This window comes from Tyto alba, unplaced genomic scaffold (genome assembly GCF_018691265.1).
Source record: "Tyto alba isolate M040663 unplaced genomic scaffold, T.alba_DEE_v4.0 Super-Scaffold_23, whole genome shotgun sequence".
Classification (NCBI taxonomy): domain Eukaryota; kingdom Metazoa; phylum Chordata; class Aves; order Strigiformes; family Tytonidae; genus Tyto; species Tyto alba.
In genome coordinates, this window is record NW_024881297.1 from 21,819,164 (window position 1) to 21,844,667 (window position 25,504).

General features: G+C 41.4%; 1 protein-coding gene across 26 annotated transcripts in view; it reads left to right on the plus strand.

The window, feature by feature from the left end:
• Window positions 1-25,504, plus strand: part of ADGRL3 (adhesion G protein-coupled receptor L3) — a 520,467-nt gene that overhangs the window by 175,696 nt on the left and 319,267 nt on the right. For all 26 annotated transcript variants that reach the window (XM_042796493.1, XM_042796492.1, XM_042796511.1 and 23 more), the window contains one exon: window positions 7,875-8,118. In XM_042796493.1, coding sequence (XP_042652427.1) covers window positions 8,064-8,118 — 55 coding nt within the window. In that variant the 5' untranslated portion in view covers window positions 7,875-8,063. The remainder of the gene's footprint in view (window positions 1-7,874; window positions 8,119-25,504) is intronic.

Below are 25,504 nucleotides of genomic sequence, written 5' to 3' on the forward strand. Positions count from 1 at the left end.
CAAGGCAGTCCCTTCCCCCTTTTCTGAATTGCAGGGCCCACAGAAAAGGGCTCACCATTATCTTTGCAAGTAAGATTCTTCTCCGGCATACGCTACTTTTAGGGAGCAAACAGCTCTGAAAGCCTACGTACCATCCTGCTCCTGGCTGATGTATAGGGAGATGGGGCCCACCCTTATGGGCTTTGGGCTGTAGGCAAATGAGAAATGGCCACCACCTGCATTCCCCTACACGACCCCCAGGAAGAAAACCCGCCCTCAAAGCCCAATCTTCCTGTGATGGTAAATGGCACTAAACTCTTCCTCTATATCTGCAGCTGCTAGACAATTTTGGTCAATGTAAGTTAAAGAGGTCCCTTCCTGCCAGGAAGAGGAAAGGAAGAAAATTAGAGGTGGTATGAAGGAGATAGAGTGGGAAGGGAGAGATAGGGTGGGTAAATGAATATTGAAAATTATTTTAAAGGCTGCACGCAGAGGTATTTATGAATATTTCTCATCTGGTTCCACTATCACACTCCACTTAAGGATGCGCTATTTGAACTCCCCTGGAATTTTCTGTTATTTCCTTTGGCTAATTTTCTCCTTGTAGGCTGTCACTTCCTCAGGTTAAAGCAAGACCCAGTGCAGAATCTGTGCTGTCACAATTACAGCCATGGTATGGCACCTGAATAAATGGGGCCAGTGTGTATGTGAGAGGCGATGCCTTAAAAATACAGGCTCTGCTAATGGTAGCAAAGGGAAGTTAAAATTATGCTGACCCTGGTCATAAGCTTGTCTCCACTTTCAATGCACGTACCACACATGTTTTATTTGTCACAGAAGAATTGCTAAAGGCTCTGCAGAATGCAAATAAGCATTACGAGAGTATTGTCAAACCTAGGCTTTCAACATCATGAATCATTCATAGAAAAAATTGACATTTGATTAAAAGTCATGTGAATTTCAAATCAAATAAATATGTTGAGTTATGTTTATTTACCACTGGTTTACTAAGCCTCTGAGCTGCATTTGAGTCTTATTTTTCAGCTTTTCTCTGTAAGGAGAAATTTACTTGAAAAGAAAGCTGAAATTTTCATTATTGCAAGGAGCTGCCACATACTGAGTTTTGCAGTGAAATCAAAACTGTTGGCAATACTGTGAGGAGTGCTTGCCTATGTATTATTTCCCCTCTATAAAAAATGTGCTACTAACAAAAACATTTGAGAAAGATGGTGTGTTAGGTAGGTATAATAAATTTTTGAGAAGGACCTTAACACCTCCCTAAAAATTTGCAGAACATTGTTGTAATAATTGCTGTATAGGATGATGAAGTAGGATTGTTTCAAGTGGTCAGAAGTTCACAGTGCTGTGCAGCTTGTGCAAAGAGCTGCATAGCTTTTCCCAAGACTTGTAGGGTTTTTTCCCCTGATGGGTTTGGAGTGGTAGGGAAGCTGACTTGCTTCTTGGCAGCTGCAAGCTGCTTTAGTAGGTGGTGCTTAACCACTGAGAGTACCAAGTTTTTCCTAATCAGTTTTCAGAAAGACTGCTGATCTAGGGGTGGTAATGCAATACAAACATTTGCATATTTTACCACATCCTCAGAGGAATACCCCTGCACCTTTTGAAATTTTGCATGTGTTATCATATATTTGTATACATGTAGGGACCTTGTGAATGATGTACCTTCCTCTTTTAAATCTGTAATGAAGTATATTGCTGAGGACAACCACCAGGCACTTAAAGAAAGTCTGGAGCATTCAGTAGCTGTGATTATTCATGTGTACAATTCGGTACAACCTTCCTAATCTTTTGGACCATGTTTCCAAGACTCTTCCTTTTCTCTCTGTTCCTTCCTCCATCCTCCCATGTGAAGTCACAGGATGTGTGAATAACTTCATTTTTAGTTTGATTATTCTGCTGTTTGATTTTTCTACTGAAATTGCTTTGATCCTGGATTGAATGGGAAAACCAACAAGCTGCTGATACCTGAAGTTCCCCTTCTGACCTTTGGAAAGGCACAAAAGCCTCCATTTCACCCACGCAGGGGGGGGAAAAAAAAAAAGCTACTATATTCAGTCAGTCTGTGTTCAGGTGTACTCTTATCAAAGGCTTGATTAATTTGAAATGAATTAACTCAGTTAACACTTGAGACTTATTTTGCAGCAAATCCTGTACTACATTTAGAGAGTTCTTTGTCACTTTAAATTATAGCCTAAACAGGTGGTTAATGCAGCTTGGTTTGAGCTGACAGTGGGTCCTTGCTGCCTCAGCCTCTTCTCTGGCATGAGCATAAGTAGCACTTCAGTGCTACCCGAGAATCTAGGGTGAGCACAAACTTATTAGATGTTGCCATTGTTGCTTGCTTTTAAGGTTTTTAAAATTACTGCTTCGAGTGCTATGTAAGATGTAAAGGAGGAGTAAATGGCAGAATGATCTTAAGTTTTCAAACAGTATAGATGAAATGAATGTTAATATACAGGAATGTGCAGTTTGGGGCAGAGGCACAAGTGCGCGTTTTAAACCTTGTTTGGAAATACAGACTGGGAAGTACCTTGTAGTTTTGTGCATATGGGGTTTGAGGTTTGTGGAGTTTCCTTCTGAGTTTACAGCCCTGTGAGAGAGAATGGGAGCAGGGTCTGCAGTACAGAAAGAAGACATAGATGTGAGCAGGTTGAACCACAAGTTGGTGAGTCCACTCGCCTTAAGAAGGCTCACCGGGTCTCACAGTGCATCTCCTCTAGCAAACTTAAAACCTGAAATGAAGAGCCAAAAGCCATGGCTGCCACTTGACATTTTGAGAAACAATAGCCTGATTTCCTGAACTCTGTGAGAACTCTGACTTTATGAGCATTTGCAGCATAGGGTGAACTTTCTCCTGGGCTAAATGCAGACACAGATAAATGGAATTGCCTGTAAATTTTTATGTGTCTCGGGAACATGTTCCTGTCTTCCTAAAAATGCTCATGGAAAAATCTGCCCACAAATAACTACATCCCTGTAGTGGTAACTTAAGTAAGTAGCTAGTAGAGAAAGTGAATGTGGTTCCATTGAAATGCCAGGAGTGAAGCCTGCTCTTGCCCTGCTTCCCCTGTGTTATACCATCAATAATGTCTGTGTGACCTTTTACATGGCAGGTTGTGTTGCTGCCACTGTAGATGTCTGTGGAGCCACATCCTGAGTACCTGACAGGGAAAAGAATTTGAAACAGGGTAAAGGTGGAAGGAGGTGGGAGGGGCAAAACTTTTTCACTAATGTTGCAAAAAATGAAGAAAATGTGTTTTGCAAACTCATGACCCAATATATTGTAACAATTCTTTTGTTCAGCTGTTCATGATGGAAGTAGCAGTACAGGTCATTCTTTTACTTAAAATAAATTTTCTAACATTAAATTGCAGTTAGTTTACTGTTGCAGACATTGCATGTTATCTTTTTCCTTGATGGCATTATTCCTCTTCCCTCTCTTCTTACTGAAAATGTTGTCTGGAATAAATTGTCTCAAGTAGCAGATGCTGAGAATGGTGAATTACATCCATGGTTCCAGCTTGGCCCATCAGCTTCAAGGATTTTAATTACTTCCAAACTTTTCTCCTTGTAAATAGTGGATTTAATCAATATTTGTTTGAAACATCTCTCTTATTTTCTACTTCATAAACAACTCCTGCCAAAGGAGGAGATAAGTGCAGGAATCTTCTCTATTAAGAAATATAAACTAATCCTTGCATCACTGATTTGTTTAAGCTAGTTTTACTATGCACATTTTCAGTGGTGGGGGGAAAATTGCTTCAAGACTGAATAAGAAAAACAGGGCATTTCTGTCGGGCTTTTGCTAATACGCCCCCTTGTAAAACACTCTTGTCCCTCCCGTGGCCATACCCCAACTGTCTAGAAAATGCTAGATACCTGAGGAAGGCAATCAGCTTTTGCCATGTGAGAAGGGTAGTGTCCAGCTTCGTGCAGGTGCAAATGCTCATGTTTGGAGGAAGGCAGTAATTAAGTTGATTTCTGACAGGTTTGGCTTGTGCTGCTCTAAATTCTACTTTGAATTCAGCTTATCTGTTCACTCACCAGATGAACTGGTTTCCTTTTCTTTTTCACCCTTCTTGTAGACCGTTGACAGATGAGCTCAGAAAATGCTCCATGTGCTGCTTGACATCAACTGCTGAAGAACAGACTTGGGTACACGTTGAGTTTGTCAGTGTATCTATAATGCTCTTTTATGAACAACATCTTGGCGAATACTTCACTGCTCTTCATCGTGAGGCCTTAGTTTCCTTTGGCTTTCTCCTACTCTGTCAGTACTGCTTTGAGTTGGATTTCTGGGAACTGCCAGCATGCAAATCCGGCTTGGGCGATGCTTGGCAGCAGATGAGACTGTGAGGGTGTCGGGGGCAGCCCTATGGGCAGAAGGGTCAATAAGCAGAAGAACTGTTTTTTAAATCATCGCAGGCTACGTTGTCTTTGTGGTTCAATTCCAAACCCCTTAGGTCAAGTGTAGCCCTTAAATTTTTCACTGTGATTGGATATCCCCTTCTTGCACCAGCAAACGTAACATTGCACTGAACAGATCACAGATACGTGCTTGAGTTGCTCTCTTTGGCTGTACTTTATCCTGGAGGTAATCCAAAGATTAAGTGATTTTTGTTTTTCATGCCTCTTTCTGCATCTCATAACGCTGCTTGAGAGGGGTTGTGTGACCATTAAGAAAACGGGTGGTTCCACTAGTTTCTGGTCTATATGTTCCCCTGCAGGTACCCAGTTCACAAACGCACTATGATTATTTGCTTACGTGAAATATAAAACCACCCAGAATTTTGTATCATTAGAATGTATTTGATCAGTATAATGGTGCCCTGTGTTACTAAACAGCTTTGGCATTTCTCCAGACACACTGTGTATTTCTTAAGATTTGTGTATGAGCTTAAGCCTGAGGGGTTGAAGTCTTTGTAGGAGCAGACTTAGGGGCAAGGCTGTGCCAGCTAGGGCACAGGCACAACCTGACAGGCTGTGTCTCTGGCTTGTTCTACTCTGGCAAGAAGGAAGGTAGGGCTGAGAATATTGGGACAGATTTACAACCGGACTAAATGGTGCATAATGCTGAGCTACTGCCATCACCTTTGTTTTGCACAGGAGCCTTGTGGCTGGATAATGCTCTTTCCAGTAGGATAAAATGTTTATTTGCAGTTCTGATGGTTGCAAGACTACTGTCCCCAAAATCAGTGTTTGGACTCTGCAGAGGGCAGGTGAATCCTTTAGCTCATTCAGGCCCAGAACACGAGACCATAGGAAAAATGCTTGAATCCTATCATGCAGGAATACATAGAGAGATAAAAACAATTTTAAAGGCTACGATGTAAATATTTTGTTGACAATTGTCCCTTATCTGGGATAGGTAGCATAATTAATTTGTGGCTTCTTGAGTTTACACTGATAAACTTTTTACTGCTCCATAATGCTAGCTCTAACTGATTTAAATTATGCAGAACTTGATTCAGCTTAAATAAAAATCAGAAAACAAACTTCCACTCCTTTACTGCCTGGCTGAGCTTTTGCTTCAGAGAAGTGTACCTGATCTGGAATAGCCTTCCGCCATCTCTGTATGCCTTTTCAAATTTTGTAGCACAAAAAGATGCTCACTTTTAAAACTTTACAGAGGATGCTGTAGAAAAAGCATGCATAAATAATTGCCAGTGGTGTAGTTTAGTGTGTACTGGTAGCCTCCTAAAATATAAACAGAAAACCTGATTGCTGTTTAGAATGTATGATTTAAAATATTCATAAGTCTTGTCCCCTTTTGGAAAACAGGCTTTAAATATTATCAGTGACCATTCTGGTTAGTCCTAGCTTGAGCTAAGTTTTAATTTCTAGGATGTCTGTAAAGAAGTCACTTGACTGCATATTGACCTTGGGCTTTTTAGGCACCCCAGTTACCAAACTGAGAAAAAGCTTTAGAAATTAAATACTACATTAGAGGTAACAAATTACAGGAATAGACTGGAGAGTAGAGGAGGAGAATAAAATCTTGGCAGTGCAAGCAGATATATTTATCAGAAAAAATGCAGCTTCCTTGTAGACTTTGGTTCTGAACAATGCAGGGTTTGATTTAGTTGATCAGCAAAGATAGGAGGCAAAACAAAGGCCACTTTGTCATGCCGGAGTTTCAGAAATATACCCACATCACAATGGCATGCAGCACAGTTTTTCATATAGCTTTTTGGCTCAAACTGAGTTTTGAGTAAGAACAAAAGTTGGCAAAAACAGCCTCTTTGCTCAGAGAAGAATAACTTCTGTTGATCAGAGATTTTTTGAGAGATTTTTAGTTAGACCAGTGCTGTGAAGGCTGCAGAGTCTAGGGAGTTCAAAACAGATATGCAAAGTACTTTTCAATTCCTCATATTTTATCATCATTTCAAAGTCAGCAGTGTCTCAAACTGATGCCATGGTTTAACTTTGTATAGTTATGTTTTTCCTGCCAAGTTTGAGTCACTGTGGCCATCTAGCCTCTTCTTGAGAGATTAAAATGATGGGAAGCTGGAATACTTTCTCCAATTAAATAAGTGAATGTTTCTATTCAAGCATGGATTCAGATTTTCCCCGTGCTTTCCTGTAAGCATGTGGGATGGATGAGACAATTATTTTTAATCCTACAATGAATAACTAGGGAGCTCGACTAGGAGTGAGTGACTAAATCACTGGCAGTCACCATATGAAAGTAGCTGTGGGATAAGTGTGACTTTTAGGCTCTACTTGGGTTCAAAGCCTGGTCCAGTCTGAGTGATGAAAAGCCATACAGGACACCTCAAATGGGGGCATAGAGAGACTTTTAGGCATACCGTCAGCAGACACGCTCCCAAACCATTATTACTGATCCCACTGCCTGATATCTTGGTGTTAGCCTCAACAGCAGAGGCATAGGAGAGGTGCAGAAGGGAGTGAAAGGTCTTGGCAGAAAAGAGTGCAGTGCTCGGCTACTTGGGGAAGCCCTGGGCTTGGCCCAGGTCATTGAGGACAAGTAGTGGATGTTTGCATAGATAATTTTCGGCCAGTGTGTCCACCTGAATTACATAAAGTGCAGGAGGTTAAAGAGAAAGCGGGATTGTTGTCTGGGTGCCTTATCCCCTACGCTGGGACCAGCCAAGCTGGTGTGGGTGTGTTTACATATATTGAAAAAAGGCTTCTGTTTGAAGGGAAGAGGGAGCCAGGCCAGGGAGTGCCGCTCTGTCACAACCCTGAGTTGAATTTTCTCCTAAAGCACAGTGCTTCCCATGTGTGCTCACAGGTATGGGCTGGCTAGATCAAGTGGCAAAGTGACCTCTCTTGTCAGCAGTTCATTGACTTGCCAGCGTGCTGGCAAGTGTGTTCTTTCAGGGGCCTGCACTTACTCTTTGCCCTCTCTGTACTTGAGGGTTTTAGGTGAAAAAGAAGTGGCTAAGGTAGAAACTTATTTCAGTTTAAGAGATCAGCACAGAGCCTAGGTACCAGTTAAACCCATTTCAGCTCTGGAATTTTTGCTGGATTCTCATTTACAGACACCCAAACATTTTCAGGAGAGTTGCAGCCTGTTTTAGAAGTCCCATGTATGTATGATAGGACTTGTCTTTCCAGTCAGCTTTCAAGCCTGTGGACTCTCTGGACCCATGGGCATTGCTGTTCAAAACTGCTGTCTTAAGCTCTGTTTTGAGAGAGCAGAGCATTAGTGATGCACAAACTGGTGCTCTACACAGGGACAAATTTTAATTCCTGTTCTGTGTAGGAATGTGCATACATCTGAAGGGCTGGGGGGTGGGGAAGACACATTTGCCTTTACAGCTGTTGGCAGCAAAGAAACACAGCAAGGCTTGATTGAAAACACCTATCTTACTGTTTTACTAACTGCATTTTTTTTCCTTTCTCATTTGTAGGTCTCAGACTCTGGATACTGGTTGTGGGATTTTTTTTTTTTATTATTATTTTTTATTGTATTTTTCCCCTTTTCGGATGTGAATTGAAGGCCAACAGTTGAAGTGTTGGAAGCAAGTGCAGGAGGACACTCACCTTGTTTTGTTTGAACCCTCGTTTGCTGGGATACTTTCAAGTCCTCCTTCACAGTCATGTGGTCATCACAGCTGCTGTTCTTCACAATGCTCTTAACACCGTTAGCCCATGGTGAGTGAGAGATGGTGTAAATCTGATTATGGGAAGGGAAGAGAGAATAGAAAATAACAAGTATTTTGCCTACATCTTTTACCTAATGGTGTGGTTTTTTTTTCCAGGATGTTGATTTCTCTCCCTGCTTCCACCCCAGGTCTTTGAATTCCCAGGCTGTATTATGACTAGTTAAGTCCTGAAACAAAGAGCTCTGTTCACACATAAAGATTACTGTTACCGAGTTTAGCTGCTATGTTAAGGCAAACTCATGCCCAAACCTATTCTGTTGTCTGTCACTGGGATTGTCTCTCCTGGACTCTGCATGGAAATGAGTTTCCTTTCTGTGAATACTGCTCAGTAAGGGGCTCCATGTCCCCCCTTAGCCACAGCTCCAGGGTGTGGGATCTTATTCCACATCGTGTTAGACTGATTTCAAGCATTGCAGCGGATGTTTCTGTGCTCTGCTGAAAGATGAAGGCTCCCATAATCTCAGTGACCCTGAGCAGAGAAGAACCATAATCAGTATAGTTGCCTTAGCCTGGCACACTGTGTAACCCACCCAGCAATGTAGAGTCATTAGGTGTAGCGCTGCGCTGCACTGGTAGCATTTGAGGACTGAGCTAATAGTGTCAGGCCGAGCTGCTGTGCTGTGCTGTTGGGGGTGTATGAGCTTGTGGTGGGTTGACCCTGACTGGACACCAGGTGCTCACCGAAGCTGTTCTATCACTCCCCTCCTCAGCTGGACAGAGGAGAGAAAATATAATAAGAAGCTGGTGAGTTGAGATAAGGACAGGGAGATCACTCAGCAATTATTGTTATGGGCAAAACAGACTTGATTTGGGGAAATTAGTTTAATTTATTACCAATAAAATCAGAGTAGGATGATGAGAAGTAAAGCCAAATCTTAAAAACACCTTCCTCCCACCCCTCCCTTCTTCCCAGGCTCGAGTTTACTCCCGATTTCTCTACCTCTCGCCCTGAGCGGTGCAGGGGGACAGGGACTGGGGATTGTGGTCAGTTCATCACCCACTGTTTCTGCCACTCCTTCCTCCTCAGGGGGAGGACTCCTCACACTCCTCCCCTGCTCCAGCATGGGGTCCCTCCCCCAGGAGACAGTCCTCCATGAATTTCCTCTGATGTGCATCCTTCCCGTGGGCTGCAGCTCTTCACAAACTGCTCGAGTGTGGGTCCCTTCCACGGGGTGCAGTCCTTTAGGAACAGGCTGCTCCAGCGTGGGTCCCCCACGGGGTCACAAGTCCTGCCAGCAAACCTGCTCCAGTGTGGGCTTCTCTCTCCATGGGGCTACGGGTCCTGCCAGGAGCCTGCTCCAGTGTGGGCTTCCCGTGGGGTCACAGCCTCCTTCAGGCACCCACCTGCTCCGCCATGGGCTGCAGGTGGAGATCTGCTCACTTTTAACCTCCATGGGCTGCAGAAGGACAACCTGCCTCACCGTGGTCTTCCCCACAGGTGGCAGAGGAATCTCTGCTCTGGTGCCTGGAGCACCTCCTCACCCTCCTTCTTCATTGCCCTTGGTGTCTGCAGAGTTGCATCTCTCACATATTCTCACTCCTCTGTCTGGCTACAGCTGCCACTGCACAGGCTTTTGTTCCCCTTCTTAAATACCTTATCCCAGTGGTGCAGCCACTGCTGCTGCTGGGCTCGGCCCTGGCCAGTGGCGGGTCCGTCTCAGGGCTGGCTGACGTCGGCTCCATTGGACATGGGGGAAGCTCCTGGCAGCTTCTCACAGAAGCCGTCCTTGTGGCCCCTCAGCTACCAAAACCTTGCCACACAAACCCAATACAGAGCTCTAGCAGAAAATTTGGTCTTTTTTTTTTTAGCCAGGCAAATGTTAAGTGAAATCTGACATGTATTAATTCTTTGCAGGAAGATTTTGAGGCCCGGGGAATGGATTTTTTTGATATGAGAACCCCAATTGTAGGCCCCAGAAGTAAGTTGCCAGGTTTCATAAGTGCTGAGGGGTTCAGAAACTCTGATTTGCAATGGTAATTGCTAAATGCTCAGAGCAGAGCTTTGGAAAATCTCGTTGCCTTATTTTCCTTAGACCTAAATGGAAGGTGAGCTCCACCAAGGATCTCATTTTTAATTACTGTTCAGTAGGAGCATGACCATAAATAACATGACTCCCTGTATGCAGACTGTGGGCCCCTGCTTTTAAAATATTCATCAGACTTTTTGTGCTTTACATGCACTGTGTATGTGCTGAGACACTAAAGCACTGTTTTACAGCAAAGGAGGAGGTTAAAAAATGAAATATGTGTAATTGGCTGAGCATACCTACAGAGAACCACCTGTCTGCTCATATCACTTATAACACCTTTGGGCACAAAGGTTATCAGTACTATCGTTCTTCAAACAAAACTCCTCGCTGACTTGAAAATTAGAATGAATATTTAAACTGATCCAACCAATTGGGGTGGAATGAAAGAGCTATTAGGAAAGGTGCTCTCCATTCTTCTCCAGGAAATTTAAATGGTAAATGTTTTGTAAATCTTTATAATTAAACAATATTAACAGTTAAAGCAATTAACAATTTCAATATGCCTCTGGCAGTTCTGTTTTAAATTCACAGTGCCACTGTAGCTGGAAAATTCTTCCTGATAGTCACACTAAATGAAAATGTCACAAGTATTCTAGGAGTTACATTATGCTACACATAAGCAAACACCAGAGTTGTAAAAATTAGGTGCCTGGAAATATTTCTACTCTTTACGTTTTTCTACAAAGTAAATGTACAGGGTGTGGCTCTTGGTTTTTTGTGGTTTTTGTAGCAGTCAGTGGTGGTAAATCTGACCACCACACATCTAGCCAACACACATGTGTTACCTGATTGCTACAAATTGCTAGTGAAGCTGCAGTAGAGGCTCACAGCCACCTTCGAATGGTGGGTGGAGAGTGAAGATCTTTGCTCTGAGCCAAAGGACTTGGTTTTGTTCTCTCTGTTTTGATCTCTTAAAATTGGCCAGGATGCAGCTACCACCTCAAAACTTTGGCCTGTTGCCTTTCTTGGGTGAAGCAGGTACTGAGCATATATCTGGTTGTTCAAGTGTGGTGCGTTCCTGATACTAAATGAAGGGAGAAGACTGCAGTTTCACTGTGTGATGTGATGTTTGATAAATATTTTTGGTATCAGCTAACACTGGGCAATCAAAAGCCCATCCAGTTCCCCATGGAGACCGAAGGACATGCATATAAAAATCTGAGTTGCATCAAAGGTCAGAATAAATAGTCTAATGGGGCTTCCAAGGCTTTGAAATCAGAGACTGTGAATATCTGATAGCATTCAGGTGCTCTCCCTTGCTGCCCCTCTCCCTGCAAGCACCTATAGAAGGCTGCCTAAAGTGAATGGCAAGGAGGTATCAGCTGAATTCCTGCTAGCCTGAAGACAGTATATGTGTGTTTAAACACGTGCCACAGCTTCACTTTGCGTATAAAAGTAGTCTAGTTAAGCCCTGCCTTTTTTTTTTTTTTTTCCATTTAATAATCCCCTTTCACTGTATATAGAAGGCTTTCATGTTTTATGCTTAACAGAACTTGAGCATTTGCGTTCCTGTTTCATGGGCTAGAACAACTCCTGTACTGTAGAGATTTCCAGAGTTGACACAAACTACTGCTACAGACTGACCTTGGTGCTTCTAATTCCCTTTTTGAGTTTCCTGATACAGTCTCTTCATCTGTAGTGGTAGCTACATCATAGACAGATTTCTTAGGCCAGTGATCTCATAAATTTGTTGGGGTTTTTTTGTTTGTTTTGGTTGCTTTAGGCTTTATTGAGGGGCCTTTTTTTTAGCTATCTCATTTCTTGGACTGTATTGTGTGTCTTGGGTTGTGATGACAGGTGTGGAGTCAAAGGGTGTATGACTTCAGCAATCTGCAAGATGAAAAATAATCTTCCAGGATACTGCCCTGGTACAATGTCATCTTGTTGATAAGCTGTAGAAATAATGAAAGGGGAAAAAGTCATGAATCCTTGCGATTTCTTGGTGATGATGTTAATCTGCTAGACCCTAACTGCACAGCTGCTGTACTGTCTAGTTTTACTCAGACTGCTCTGATCATGGCTCAGAAAAAACTGAAACCATGTGAAATACTTCAGATAATAGCAGATTTGAGTAGTGGATGATTTCTTTACTGTTCCCCTTCACCTGAATGGAAAATAGCTTACAGCTTGCATAAGCAGCATGACTAGGACCAGTGTAGAATCCCCTAGAAAGCTATCCCCTCTTCTAAGCTCTGGCAAAGCCCGTAAATCCATCTGTTGGATAAAACTAAACCTATTATACAAAATTAGAGAATTAGACAAAATAAAAAGCAAAAATACCAGGGAATAAAAAAAATCCCAAGCCATCAGCAACAACAGCAAAAACAAAGGCTTTGTCATCCTTTGCAAGGGCTCTGCTATGGGCAGGGCTTTTGCACTCCTGCTTCCTTTTTGCCCCTGTTTGGAAGCTTTTCCCAAAGCATCTGAAGACCTGGACTCCCAGGAAAGTGCTCCTTGGCATGTGTCCCCCCATGTACACCTGAGCAAACTGATCCTCTTTGCCTCTAACAGGTGGATTTCCCAGAGGCATTCTCTGGAATGAGCAGCTGTTCTCATCTTCCTTGGCCTTCCTCCCCTTGACCCCAAACAAAGCAGATTTCTCTTCACCCACAAATGAACACTGTCAAAGTTCACCCGAGATGAGAAGGACGTGACAGGCAGCAGCTCAGTTTGCAAGCCCAGAGAGACGTACACCTGCTCTGTCACATTGCTGTCATGCTCATGTGTGGCTCAGAGTTGAGATTTAAAACTTCCAGACTGCTGGACAAAAATAATAATAGAGATAAAAGGATTCAGAACTGCATGCTGTTAATAGCAGGATAGGAAGGATACCGTAGTGATTACTGTGGGGTGAAATTTTGCATGTCTCCAAACAAGTAACTTATTTTAGGCTTTGAGAAGATCTGGAGGCCTGTTGTATGCAAAGATCTTTATCATCACATCAGATTGTTTTATTATTATTTAATTGAAAATTATTTTAAGGATTGTATTGTGTTCACAATTTCATGACGGGATGCAAAGAATGATTATTTTGTTGTTGTTGATACTCTAATGCTTTAACAGTCTAATCCAAAAATGCACAATGACTTGTTATTACTCAGATTAAAGGAATAATTCAAATTGCCTGGTTTCTGTTGGAGCTAGTTACAAATGCAATAAAGTCAACAGGGATGGCGATCTGCCTGTTTCCTCTCATGCTGAACACTCGCCCTGCAGTTGTGTTGTGAGCGAGCTGTCAGCATCCTGGTTCCTGATGGGGCAAAGTGTAGTGTCAGTTATGGGGGTTGGCTCCTCCTTGGTCTTGCAGATGCTTGGGGTTATTTTTTATGTGTTTCAACCTTATATTTGTTAATGGGCTACAGACTGTTCCCTTCTGATGATCCATGGGGTGGGTTAGTCATTTCTGTGATTACTTAAGTTTCTTAATATTTTTCTTGATATACAATGTGATTTTGGGGCTAGAACCACACACTTGCCCAAAGCTAAGCAAGACTGAAGCCAGAAGTTAGGCAATAATATACCCAAAACCTGGCTGGAATTACAGGACAAACAGTAAGTATCTGACATTAGTGTAATTTTGCTATTACAGCTAGGACAGGCTAGATGAGTCATCTGATCCTACAGCAAGTTGTAGGTACAACAAAGATTTCTTAAATAACTTTGGAGATAGAGCTAAGTTTTTAGGCTAAAATGGGTTCTAGTTCCGACAAAGCCTGAGAAGTCCTGGAGCCTGGTATTGTTGTGAAGCTTAAGGCCAACTACTGGCACTTGACAGCACCAAACTTGCAGGGCTACAGGTGCCGAAATGAACTTCCAAAAAATGAGTTTCCTCCAAGAACTTCTTTATGCAGAGTTGAGGCCTAGCTGTAAAGTGACCTTCCTGCATTTAGGGACAGATTCCATCTTGTCTCTCTGTATGAAAATTGGTTGAAGATGGGGCTGAACTAATTTATCATTTGCAAAGCAGAAAATGAAATTTGAAGTCCTTTCAAGTCATTGCAGCTGCAAGGAAGAGAGCCTTGTCTGCTGTCCTGTTCTCACCCTGCGTGCTTCTGCACCATCTTCCCCATATTTCTGGGAGACAGCCGTGGTGAGGGAGGGCTGTGTCTTTATGAAAAGATGGCGCTCGAAGGTCAAGCTGATCTCTCTAGGCATTAGCAGGTCCAGATGCCAAGCCAGTTTCTGTGGGAACAGTAGAAATATTTATTACTGAACAGCACTGGTAGTTGCCTGGTGACAATGATTCTGTTAAAGCAAGCAGCATTATCTTTCTTGGGGGAATATATGATGCTAGCAAGCTGGTCCTTGGTGACAGAGTGCTGTTTAATGTGAGCTGAACATTTGCCTCACTACTATTTTAATACAGTGGAAATACTGTCACTGCTTAAAATACATACTGTGTTTCTTTTATACTTGTACAAGTGTTATGTTAGCTAGTGAATGGTGGATAATTGCCTTTTACTATAATACTCTTTATATAGTCAAAATGAAATACAAGAGACATGTTTTATTAGTTGTGAAATAGCCAAGTTGACTTCCAGGCTTCTGCTTAACTTCATTGTTTTAAAAGATTAATCATCCTTGAAATATTTATATTTGCTATTCTTGGCAATTTGTATTACCTGTAGCCATGCCACCTTTTCCATAGTGGAACAAGTGATCAAGGAAGGCTTTTCCTGATAAAAAGGGATGGCTGTTCTAGTGTATGTACTACAGTGCTTTCATTAGTAGCAGTGTACTAAAATTGGGAGTATTTAGTTCCCCATCTGATGACTGACCAATCTATAAGCTGATAGAGGGTGAAATTCAACCTTGCAAAGACTCTATACACCATTTAATTGTTGCTTAAACCATTAAGCAGTGCAGAGGTCTGTGTGCAGACCCACTTCTTTCATGTCTAAATTTCACACTAAATAAGGAAGGAGATTTTAAGGGGATTTTCTCATTTTTTCTTCCATGTTTGGCAATTGTCTCTGCTCATAGCATCTTCCTGTGTTATCGAGGGAACCAAGATCTTGTATTTTTTTCACTTGCCATGCATACCAAATCACGCTTTCCTTGGGACATACAACCCTTAGCTATCAGCACAGCTCTAGTTGCAATGAAGCTGGAACTGTAGGATTTGAACTACAGAAGGCAGCTGGTGACAAAGGCCCACATTAGTGCCTGGAAGTTATCCTTTTCTATAGGCTTCCTAACACATATGACATACGGTGGCATGGCATGTGGGCTTCTTTCTAAGCTTCAGTAGTAAAAAATGTGCTTGCTCTCACAGCAATAGGAATGGGGGAGTTGTGTTACCCTGCAGGCCTGTAACCTCTGATGCTTGTTTCATTTGTAACCGTTTCCTGACAAGGCTGGTTTCTGATCTCTAGTGACCAACTTTGGGCGCTCTGATTTGATTTTTTTTTTTTTTTTTTTTTTTGTGCAGCATTAATTAAGCTATAAGACGTGACAGCATGTGAATTACAGTGTAGTAATTCACGTCCAGCACATTCAGGCACAGAGATGACGGCCAAATGGCCTCTGTGCAGCTAAGTGTGAGTTATTGTACTGTAATTTAATTCCCATTATATTTTACTGTGATTATAAAAATGTTTTCACTAGTGAACTCCTTTAAGAAATGTTACTTTTTAAAAAACAGAATTGGAAAGTACAACACAGATCTTTCTACAAAGATGTGTAAGTAGCTTTGGGAGATGAACAGTTTTGTTGAATCCTGAAAATTTATATTTGTGCAGTTATTAACCCTAAGTAATGAATGGGTGCTAAGGTGCAGACATCTGTTGTCTAAAAAACTGACGTAACTCCAACTATTCATTTCATAACGGCTGACAGGCAGTTGCTAAGTAGGATGACTAGGTTTATTTGTTCCTGATCTGGTCCTGATTCTCTCTGGAAACCTTAGCTCACAACCATCTCTTGAGACATCTAATTTTTTCCAGTTCTGGCTATGTAAATGCACATATCAGACACTCTTATTACAGCAAGCACGTTTGCTTTTGGTCCTAGTTGAGCGCTCAGTGAATAGAGAAGACGGGTTGTCTGTGTCAGCGTAGAACAGCACTAGAGGGGCTGGTATGCCTGCTCTGCTGTGTGTTGGGAAAAGTAAGCCAACCTGGAAAGTAGCTTGGGTGGTACTGGAGAGGAAAAACAAAAGGGCCGTGAATGCCTTAAAATTTTTTCTCAATATTTCTTTGTCTTTCTATAAACCTCTAATACTCTTCTTTTTTGTTGAAGACAAAAGGCAAAGCTCATGCAGTTAAGGTTGCTTAAGGTTTACTGGGATAAAACCCCCTTCCCAATGAACTGTTTTTAAAGAAATTAATGAAGAGCAGCCATGTAATTGGCACATTGTTCACTGAGATGACAGGATCTCTGAGGCAGTGCCTGGCTGTCTCTTTCTCTTGGGATGCAGGAGGATGTTGAGTTTATGCACACTGATCTTGCTGTGTCTCTCCATCCGTAGTCCCTGGCTAGCAAACACTGTTAGATATCCTTGTCCCCAGCCAGTCCTTGTCATAGCTAAGCACAGAACAAATAAGCAATAGTTATTAAAAGTGGGATCTTCCAAGGGACTTTCTCTCAAAATAAGTTTTTACTCACTCTTTCAGCAGCTTCTATCTGATCAGGATATTGGTGAGGACAGGGCTGTTTGACTTTTGGTGGATAAGTGGGTTTCAGGAATATTATAGTGGCCCAGTGAAAAACCATGACAATTTTCCATGCAAGCAGTAAGTGTCTGTGATATAAATACTGTGGTTTGGCTTTAGATATAAATACTTTAAAAAAAAACCACAAAAAACAACAACAACAACAAAAAAAAAAAAAAAAAAAACAAAACAAAAAAACCACAAACAAAAACAACAAAAAAACCCAAAAAACAACAAACAAAAAAAAAAAAACCAAAAACAAACTAACCAACCAAACAAAAAACCTGAGTGACTTTTCTAAATACACACATCAGCATAATCTGTTTATACATCTGTTTGGAGTTAATAATCCCAAGCAGCCAGGACTGAAAAATGTAGTGGGTCAAAGCTGACTAATATGGGTACAAGTGTCCCTCAGCCAATATCCAGAAGTACTATGGACCACCAGTAATATTTTTGCTTCTGCAACTATTTCTGCTTGTGGGAAGATCATCTTGTCCCCTGCCGTCTTGGACATGCAGGATGCTCCAAAGGGACTGGTTTGGGGCAACCTGAGGTTGATGGAGGCTGGTGCGGTAGAGAAAGAGGAGCAGAAGTGGGCAGCTTCCCTTTCCTCATCCCAGTGAATAAGGGAGATGATTGCATACCCGTTCCCTGTTTGCTTTCACCTATTGCATTATTACCTGCATGGGAAAATGGAGATGTATTTGGCTAATTGCTAATCCTACCTAGTACTTCATTAATGCTAAACTTCCAGATAAAGCTTTTACGTGGTGAAGGTGACAGGAAGCTACCAGGGTTGGAGAGAGCGTGCTGTTCTGGGCTGTGTAAAGGGGTTTGATGGATGAGGCTGTGCATCTTTCCCCCAATACTTGGAGAAGTGCAGGACCTGAAGACAGCTTCACAGCCAAAGTATAGCTGCACAGTGCTAGGGTAGAGGCACCCTTTCCAGCAATGCAAGTGAGGAGCCATGACCAGGTTTTGAAAGCACAAAAGCTTGATGTGTCCCATCCTTTCCATGCAGCTGTAACACCTCTTTTCTTGATGTGAATATGCCCATAAATGGGATGTTGCTCCTGTTTCTTTTCCTAATAACTTTAGCTAAACTTAAACCATTGGAGTTGGAGTAAAAAAAAAAAAAAAAAAAAATTACTTCTGAGGCCCTAGTTCTCCCATCCATTTAAGCTGGGCATGCTGAAGTACTTTAAGCTAAAATGAGAAAAGAGTGAGAGTGAGGGAATGAATTATGGCCACCTTCATTCTCGCACCGCCTCCTCAGTTGCTGCTAACCTGCTCCCACAAGATCTGGGCAAATCTGCTGTTTCCCTCTGTTAGGAAGAGCACCCTTGGCCCAGCAAGAACAGCAAGCAGAAGCTCTTTATTGCAAATGAAACTGCTGATTCCCTAGAAGAAATCTCTAACAACCATTTTATCAACTCCACAGTCATGTTAAATGAATCCTAGAGCCATCTGATGTTTATTACCCCACGGCACATTCACTGTTGTTCAGTTGGTTCCTTTAGTGATCATGACTTCTTGAATTGGTTGTGTTGTTTGGTAATGTGGTTTTATTTTAATTTGGAAGAGATTTCCTGCTGCTCAGTGAGCAACTCATCTGGGGAGGATGCTCTGGGAAGGGAAGAAATTAAAATCATTTTGGAGAGTTCAGAAGCTTTTCCCCACTTTGAATTACCCCGATTCCAGGAAATTGTTTGGTGCTGGGAAGCCCTCCTGAATGTCCCTCCCAGTGCCTAGCAGGACCGTCTCTGTTCTCTCATGAATCTGCTCCAAGCTGTGGGATGCTCGATAAGTTTTTAGCCAACACCACACAGATGCTGCAATCTGCCCATCACAGAGAGGGTAGGGTTGGGCTTGATGGGTTTTGAGTTACGGTGCAGGATCAAATGCATACCATAAACTCAAGGAATTCTAATCAGAGTGGCATCAACTTTTATATCATTCCTTGTGCTTAACCATGTTGGGCTGCTTTCTACAGTCCCTGATAGTGTTGAGTGCCTTGCTACACATCATGAGATGTGAGTTTGTTTCACATAAGATTCATGGATGCTAAAGATCCTTGCCAGTCAGTCTCTCCATTAGAGTGGGCAGAAGAAGAAGTAACGGCTAGAAATGTGTAATTCGGGTATTGTCACTCCCTCTTATGCTGTAATTTGTAGAAACTGAGATGCCTGATGAATTTTTAGAAGCTCAGTCACACTGTCAGTTGTTCTTAAATCTCCAAAACGTAGATCCAAAAATAAATGGCATTTTAATACTAAGTCTTTAGGGTCTGATCCAAATCCCATGGCAAGTCAGTGATTCTATGTAAATGCACTTTTAATCTAGTCTGCTCAGCCCAGAGGGGTTATTTTGGGGAGAGCTGAAGTATAACATGGAAGAGATTGTACCCTGGACTTGTTTTGTGTAATCTCTCGAGTCTTAGTCTTTGCAGTGAGTTGACCAGGTTGGGTTGCTCCCCTGCCACCAGAGCTGCAGCACTGCACGCAGTCCTTATTCTCATGGAATACTGTTCCCCTTCAAGCTCTTCTAGGAATAACTAGCAGTCTATGAGTGCTGCTGATTTCAATGAGGATTTTTTTTTTTATTATTTTTTTCCCTCCCTCTGCAGCTCTTGTTGCTGAAGATCTGTCTCCAATTCTTAATTCGCAGTTTTTTGTTTCTACTGCTGAAATGCTGGAGGATGCAGTAAGGGTTGATTTAGTATCAGGAGAGCAGATGACAAAAAGAACTATCTTTGGTATGTCAGCCTTGTGCAATACTCCTCTTTCTAGCACAGGGTGGAGGGGGAAAAGTGCATGTCGATTTATAGGTGAGGCAGTTAGACTGGCTGTGCTAGTTGCCTGGAGATGGAGTGGGACTGGGAGTTTAGCTTCTTTGCAGTTCAAGGTGCGGATGAACAAACCCACGTGGCAGTGTCTCTGCAGGCAGGGAAAACAAGGGTGGTGCTCCACAAAGCCAGGGGCCGGTAGTAACCATGCCAACTGCTGCTTGCCATGCATGTCTCAAAATGCATCATCTCCCTTCCCCTAACATGTGTGCTCCCCGCTACTCGGGGGGAGCATTCAGCACTGGTGCTGACAGGCATTCCTGCGAGCAGGTATCCCCTTTATTCCACCAGTGGAGGCACAGCTCCACTTTGCAAAACAGATGCATGGCCAAGTCCTATTTATCACTTAAAACAATGTTTTGCCATCATCGCTGCTCGCTTCTATGTGTATGTAATTTGTAGCATGTTTTAAGGAAGAATGTCTATTTGTAATAGTTATAGGAAAATCCAGGTCACTGAGTTTATTTTTGTGTTTGTGTATTTATATATATATATATATGTGCATATGTGTGTGTGCTTTAAATATAGTTTTCACGCTGTGTGTATAAATAAGCGTATAGAGAGCTGGTCTATCTAAACTTGGAATAATGCAAGGAACTTTCAACATGCCTTCCTTTCATTGATGTGACTTGAAATCTGGCCTGTCATTGCAATTCGTATTTTTATAGGCATATGCAATTAAAAATTTTACTATTAGGTATTGCTCCAGGGGAATTCTGAGGACCAAAAAAATCTAATAAAGTTTAGTTGTTTTCCTTAATTTGATTGGAAAAAAAAAATAAATAATTTGACCTGTTGGTCAGATGCCAAATACGTAATGAATTTGTATTATCAGCAGACACCTTAGAGTCTCTGAGCCCTGCAGACAAAAGTGCTTGGAAGTCATGTGTTACAGTATCAGCCAGCCATGAAAAAAAAATAAAAAAAAAAATTAAAAATACTTGCTTACCTTTATGTTTGTGTCTGGCAAAACAGGTCTGGATGTAAATTTTGGGAGGTGATGAGCTCCTATTTGTGAGAAGCTACTTTGGCATGTCCTTAGTGTTTCTACCTCTCTGGACACAGAGCGGTTGCTGTGAGGCACGCCAAGCACATCCCTGCATCCTGACAGCTACAATCCTTGTTTCAGATCATGTACCTGAATTCACAGGAGCCTTAGATTAAAGAGGTGGAAGGCAATAAGATGGAGGAGATGAGACACAAAATTAATGAACCTGTATGCTTTGTTTAGTGTCCTTGGGGAATGGAATTAAAAATGAGGGCAGGAATCCTGTTTAGTAGAAACCCAAATGGTTTAGACTATTTGCTGTATGCTGTGATTTGTAGAACTGTTACCCAAAACTTCCTAGCAGGCCCCAGAAGGTGGGACTGCCCTATTTTGATGGCTGGCTTGATGTGGATTCACTTTCTGTACTGTTCACTGTTTGCCCTGGTAATGCTGGCTGTCCCTCATTCACCTATATAATATCTGAGCTCTTCCTACCTTTCTCTCCCTAGGGTATTGAATTGTGTTCTTTCTCTTCTAGCCAGTCAGTAGTTCTTGCACAGCAAAATAACTAAATTATTTAGGGCCTGCACTGTTTAGCCTCATATCTTGAGGCTACACAGACTCTTAGCTGTGGAACATCTGGTGACAACCCTGTTTCTTGGGGCCCTAGCCCTTGCACAAACACAGCCTCTTTTTGGATAGTAAATATATGACAGATGTGAAATTCTCTAGCTCTTGGGGGAGTGCTGACATGTTGAACTTCATTATCCCTCATTGGCCAGTTGGCAAAATACAATCAAGGGTAACTTTCAAGGAGGGCTGGCATGTCCAATATCACTTTGGAACGCTATTATGGTAAGAAGCTTAAAGGACAAGAAAAGTTGATACAAGGAGATGGGATCAGTCTGTCTAGCACTCATGAAAATGCAATGCATTAAAGAGGATAAACTTTGAAGTCAATGGGAGCTCTGAGCTCCAAACTTCTGTGAGAGTTAGACTCATAACCAGTTCAGGTGCCAAGACTATTTTAGTACACTTTACCGCAGTGTATGTTTTTTACTTTTTTTTTTGTTGTTGTTTTGATGGTTTACGCTGGGATATCACAATCTGAGTATCTTATGAAGGTGATAACTGCAGAGCTGCCAAATGTTCCTTAATTTTTATAAATATATTCATTGAGTGGTTATAGAGTAATAAGGCTTATACTGCTACAGCATTATGTGCAAAGACAAATACACATATAAGATGGATGGTAGCCAGATATACCACCTGGAAAGTAAAAGAAGTGCTAGTTAAACGGGGAAAGAGCTAGTTAGAGCTAGAAGTCAATAGTAATGCTAGTTAGAGCTGTGGGAAGAGTTACAGCAATGGTATTTTTTTCTGGGGAAGCCTAGGGGAATGTTTATAAAGCTGAGTATGTGGCTCTGACAACGTAAAAAAAAAAAAAAAAAAAAAAATCTATTTTGATTCAGAGTTTGCTGTGAGTTGCAAATTGCATGGTTTTCTGTGTGTGGTGTTTTCTTCTGGTCAGGCACCTTGTCTGAAATGAGTTTACTGGTGTGACCCACACTTTCCTCAGGAGCCTAAGAGAGACTGTGCCAGACTTGGACATTTGAATTAAGCTGTGCAAAATGAAGACCATGTATGCAGACACTACAAGTTCCTCACTTTTTGAGGGGAGAAGTTGATCAAGTTCTGCTTTTATTAGATTATAGAGTTCAAAGCAAAGTTTATGAGAAAATCATGCACACAAAATGAATGAACTGTGAAAGTCATGTACTTCATGCCAGTAAAATGATGCTATTGTATAGTAGAGGGAGTGAAGGACTTTTGATATTATAAAGATCCTAAATAACTTACAAACATTATAATCAACTTTCTTTATCCCTCCCTCACCTTCACTCCCATCCAATTTCCCAAACAAGAAGCAGAGAATCCAACACCAATCCCTCCCCGCCCACCTTAAAATACCAAGCCCAGCAGATCATCTTGTCTGTGGAGAGTTGTCATTGTTCCTCAGAGACTATCTCCAGGGTAACTTTGTTTGCAATGTCCTCAAGAGAATGCTGCCCTTCACACTTTGTTCTGGGAAACAAAGCTTTTGCCTTATGCCCTCAAATACATTGCTTAATAATGCTTTGAACATATCTGAGCACTCACTTGAACCCTGCAGAGTGCACAAGACTGTCATGCCAAGGTGGGGCATGATTGAATAGGTGTCAACAGGATGTCTTGCTAGCAAATGTAACCGCTTATGTATTAAAATAGATGTTCAGTGAAGCAAAATACTGGCTTGAATACAGAGGTATCTGGTTTAAAAGCACACTCTTTGTTTCAAGAGCTGTGCTGTTCAGAACTGTTCCTCTCTTTGTGTTGTTCCTTGCTGAGTATTAATTGATGGCCAGTTAACTAATTGACTCCCTTTCAAATAGTGAGTTGTAGTGAATAATTTATTACCTGACTAGGAAGTTATGTGATGTCTGAGATTGTTGGCGTGGCACGTGCAATCTGTCCCTTTAGCAGGAAGAAAGGAGCATAAGAAAGCATCTTACTTAACTCTTCTCTTTCAGCTTCAGTGCAGATCATACACTGACCTGAGGAAACTTTTCCTGGCATAACTGTGTCGAATGCAAAACAACCTGAAAAGTCAGAAAACTTGTCTGTCCTTGTACTTATAGGAAAACGTTTAAAGAGGTTTCTGTGGTGGTCCTTAGGGGAGATACTAGTTAAACAAACTTTATCATTCTGAAAAGATAGCTTGTTTCACAGGCAAAGGAAATAATGGAGACTGATTTCTATTTTGGATTCTTTTCTTCACTGGAGAAGCTGGTAGGGTCTGTCTCCACTGCCAGGCTGCTCACTTGCATAGAACTTGTAGAAATTGAGTTATGCTCTTTTGTCTTTTTTGCCGGACAGGGTTCCAAATGGACAACAGGCTAAAAGTGATTAGGTCTGCTATCCTGCAGACATGGTCTCCAAGCCCGTATTAGCTTCAATACCCTTGGAGAACAAGCCAAAACAAGCAAAAAAATCACCCCTTTGGGTATGCAGTTGGTTCATCACTGCCTGCTGCTTCCTTGTGTGGATGGCATCTGCTGGCCACACTTCTTCCCCTTCTCTGCATTAGCAGAGTTGGAGAGAACTGTAAATGTCATAGTCCTCTCTGGCCTTGAATGTCAAAAGTCAGCATTAAGGGAAAGGTGGGCTGTCGGTGTAACGGTGGAGGTTCGGCCTAGCGCTACAGAGACCTCATACAGCCATGTGTTTCACATGTCCACTACAGCATGAGTTGTTTCATAGTATTAGCTTCTGATTGCATTTAATCTGTCAACAACACGCATGGCTGAGCAGAAGGAGGATGCTGCGGAAGTCTTTTCACAGAGTTGGGGGTCTATGAGGCAAATGCTATGGCACCATTGAAGTTATATAACGATGCTGTTGAAACCTTATAGGGTGCTATTACAGATAGGGCTTAATTTTCACAAAATTTCTGGACTCAACACCAGTTTCCTTAATTTGACACCTCTTTGTTCAAACAATATCAAAATGGCACTTAAATTACACTGTGTATGAAGACCTTAATAATAACCATGCAGTGTAATGTGTTTAAATTAAAGCACAGTGTTGTTTCAGTCTGGGGTTTCAGATTTAACTTTCAAATGCTTTTCATCTCTGTGTTGCAAATTTGACAGATGCCTTTTATTGGTAGAAGGTTGTAAAGACTATTTTCATTTATCTGACCTAAAGGACACACAGTTTATTTGCGTTTGAGTGGGAGTTTGCAGCATAGTGAATTAGCAGTAAACTGATACTTTAGTTCTTGTGTTTTTCAAAAAATAATTCCTTCCAGGCTTCGATTTTTTTTTTTTTTTTTTTTTAATACTATAATATATTTATACAGAGCATTTTTTTTTTTGTTGGGTGGGTTTTTTTGTTGTTGGTTTTTTTTTTTTTTTTTTTTTTTTTCCAGATAAAGAAATCCCATTTTCTGTTCAGGAGATCATACAGAAATTTTCACAGAATAATTAGCAAAGCATTCAAAAAAATAAAAAAGTAAAGTAAAATAGAATCAGAATAATGTTCTTTGAGACTACTTTTGTATTTCTTTTGGGTCATAACTTGAATGTCTTAAATTTCATGGATGTAGAATGTATCAACATTGACTTGCAACACAGATACCGGTGTGCTGTGTACCTTATGGATATGCTTAGTACTATTAGTATTTGAATCTGGTGCTATTTTTATTTTATTTCAACTTTAATTCTGCTGCAAATATAAGCTTAAATCTGCAAAGGGAATAATGAAAAATTGGAAAATGTTAAAATCCAAGTGTTCTTGGCGTGGTGAATCTCACTAAATGGCCCCCACTGCTGGTGTGCTATAACTTTATCACACTTGTGCTCTGAAGCCTTAAGAGCCAAAGTCTGCTTGCTGGATAATCGTAGAGTATCTAACACAACATCTTTGCAGGCTAGGTAATGTTTAAGTACATTTCATTTTTCATTTAATTTAATCTTCCTTGTGCCAACATCTATTCCTCTCTGTCATTTGTTGCTATTGCCATCTGCTTGATGTTGGTGGTGCGATCAACTATTTTATCTTCCCTGTAAACATTTCTCCATTAGATCTTTTTTTTTTTTTTTTTTTTTTTTTTTTTTTCTGTGGATGCTGTGGTTTCCACTTGACGACTTCACATGGGGGATTGCGTGAATGAGTCTGAAATGTGAGCAGCTTGCCTTTTTTGGTAACAATGTGGTATTCTTATATGATACGTACTGAAACCTCAGAGTTGGCACTTGTTGATGCAAGCGGTATTTCAATAAGTGAAAAGCAGAAGTAATGAGTAAAGAGTTTGA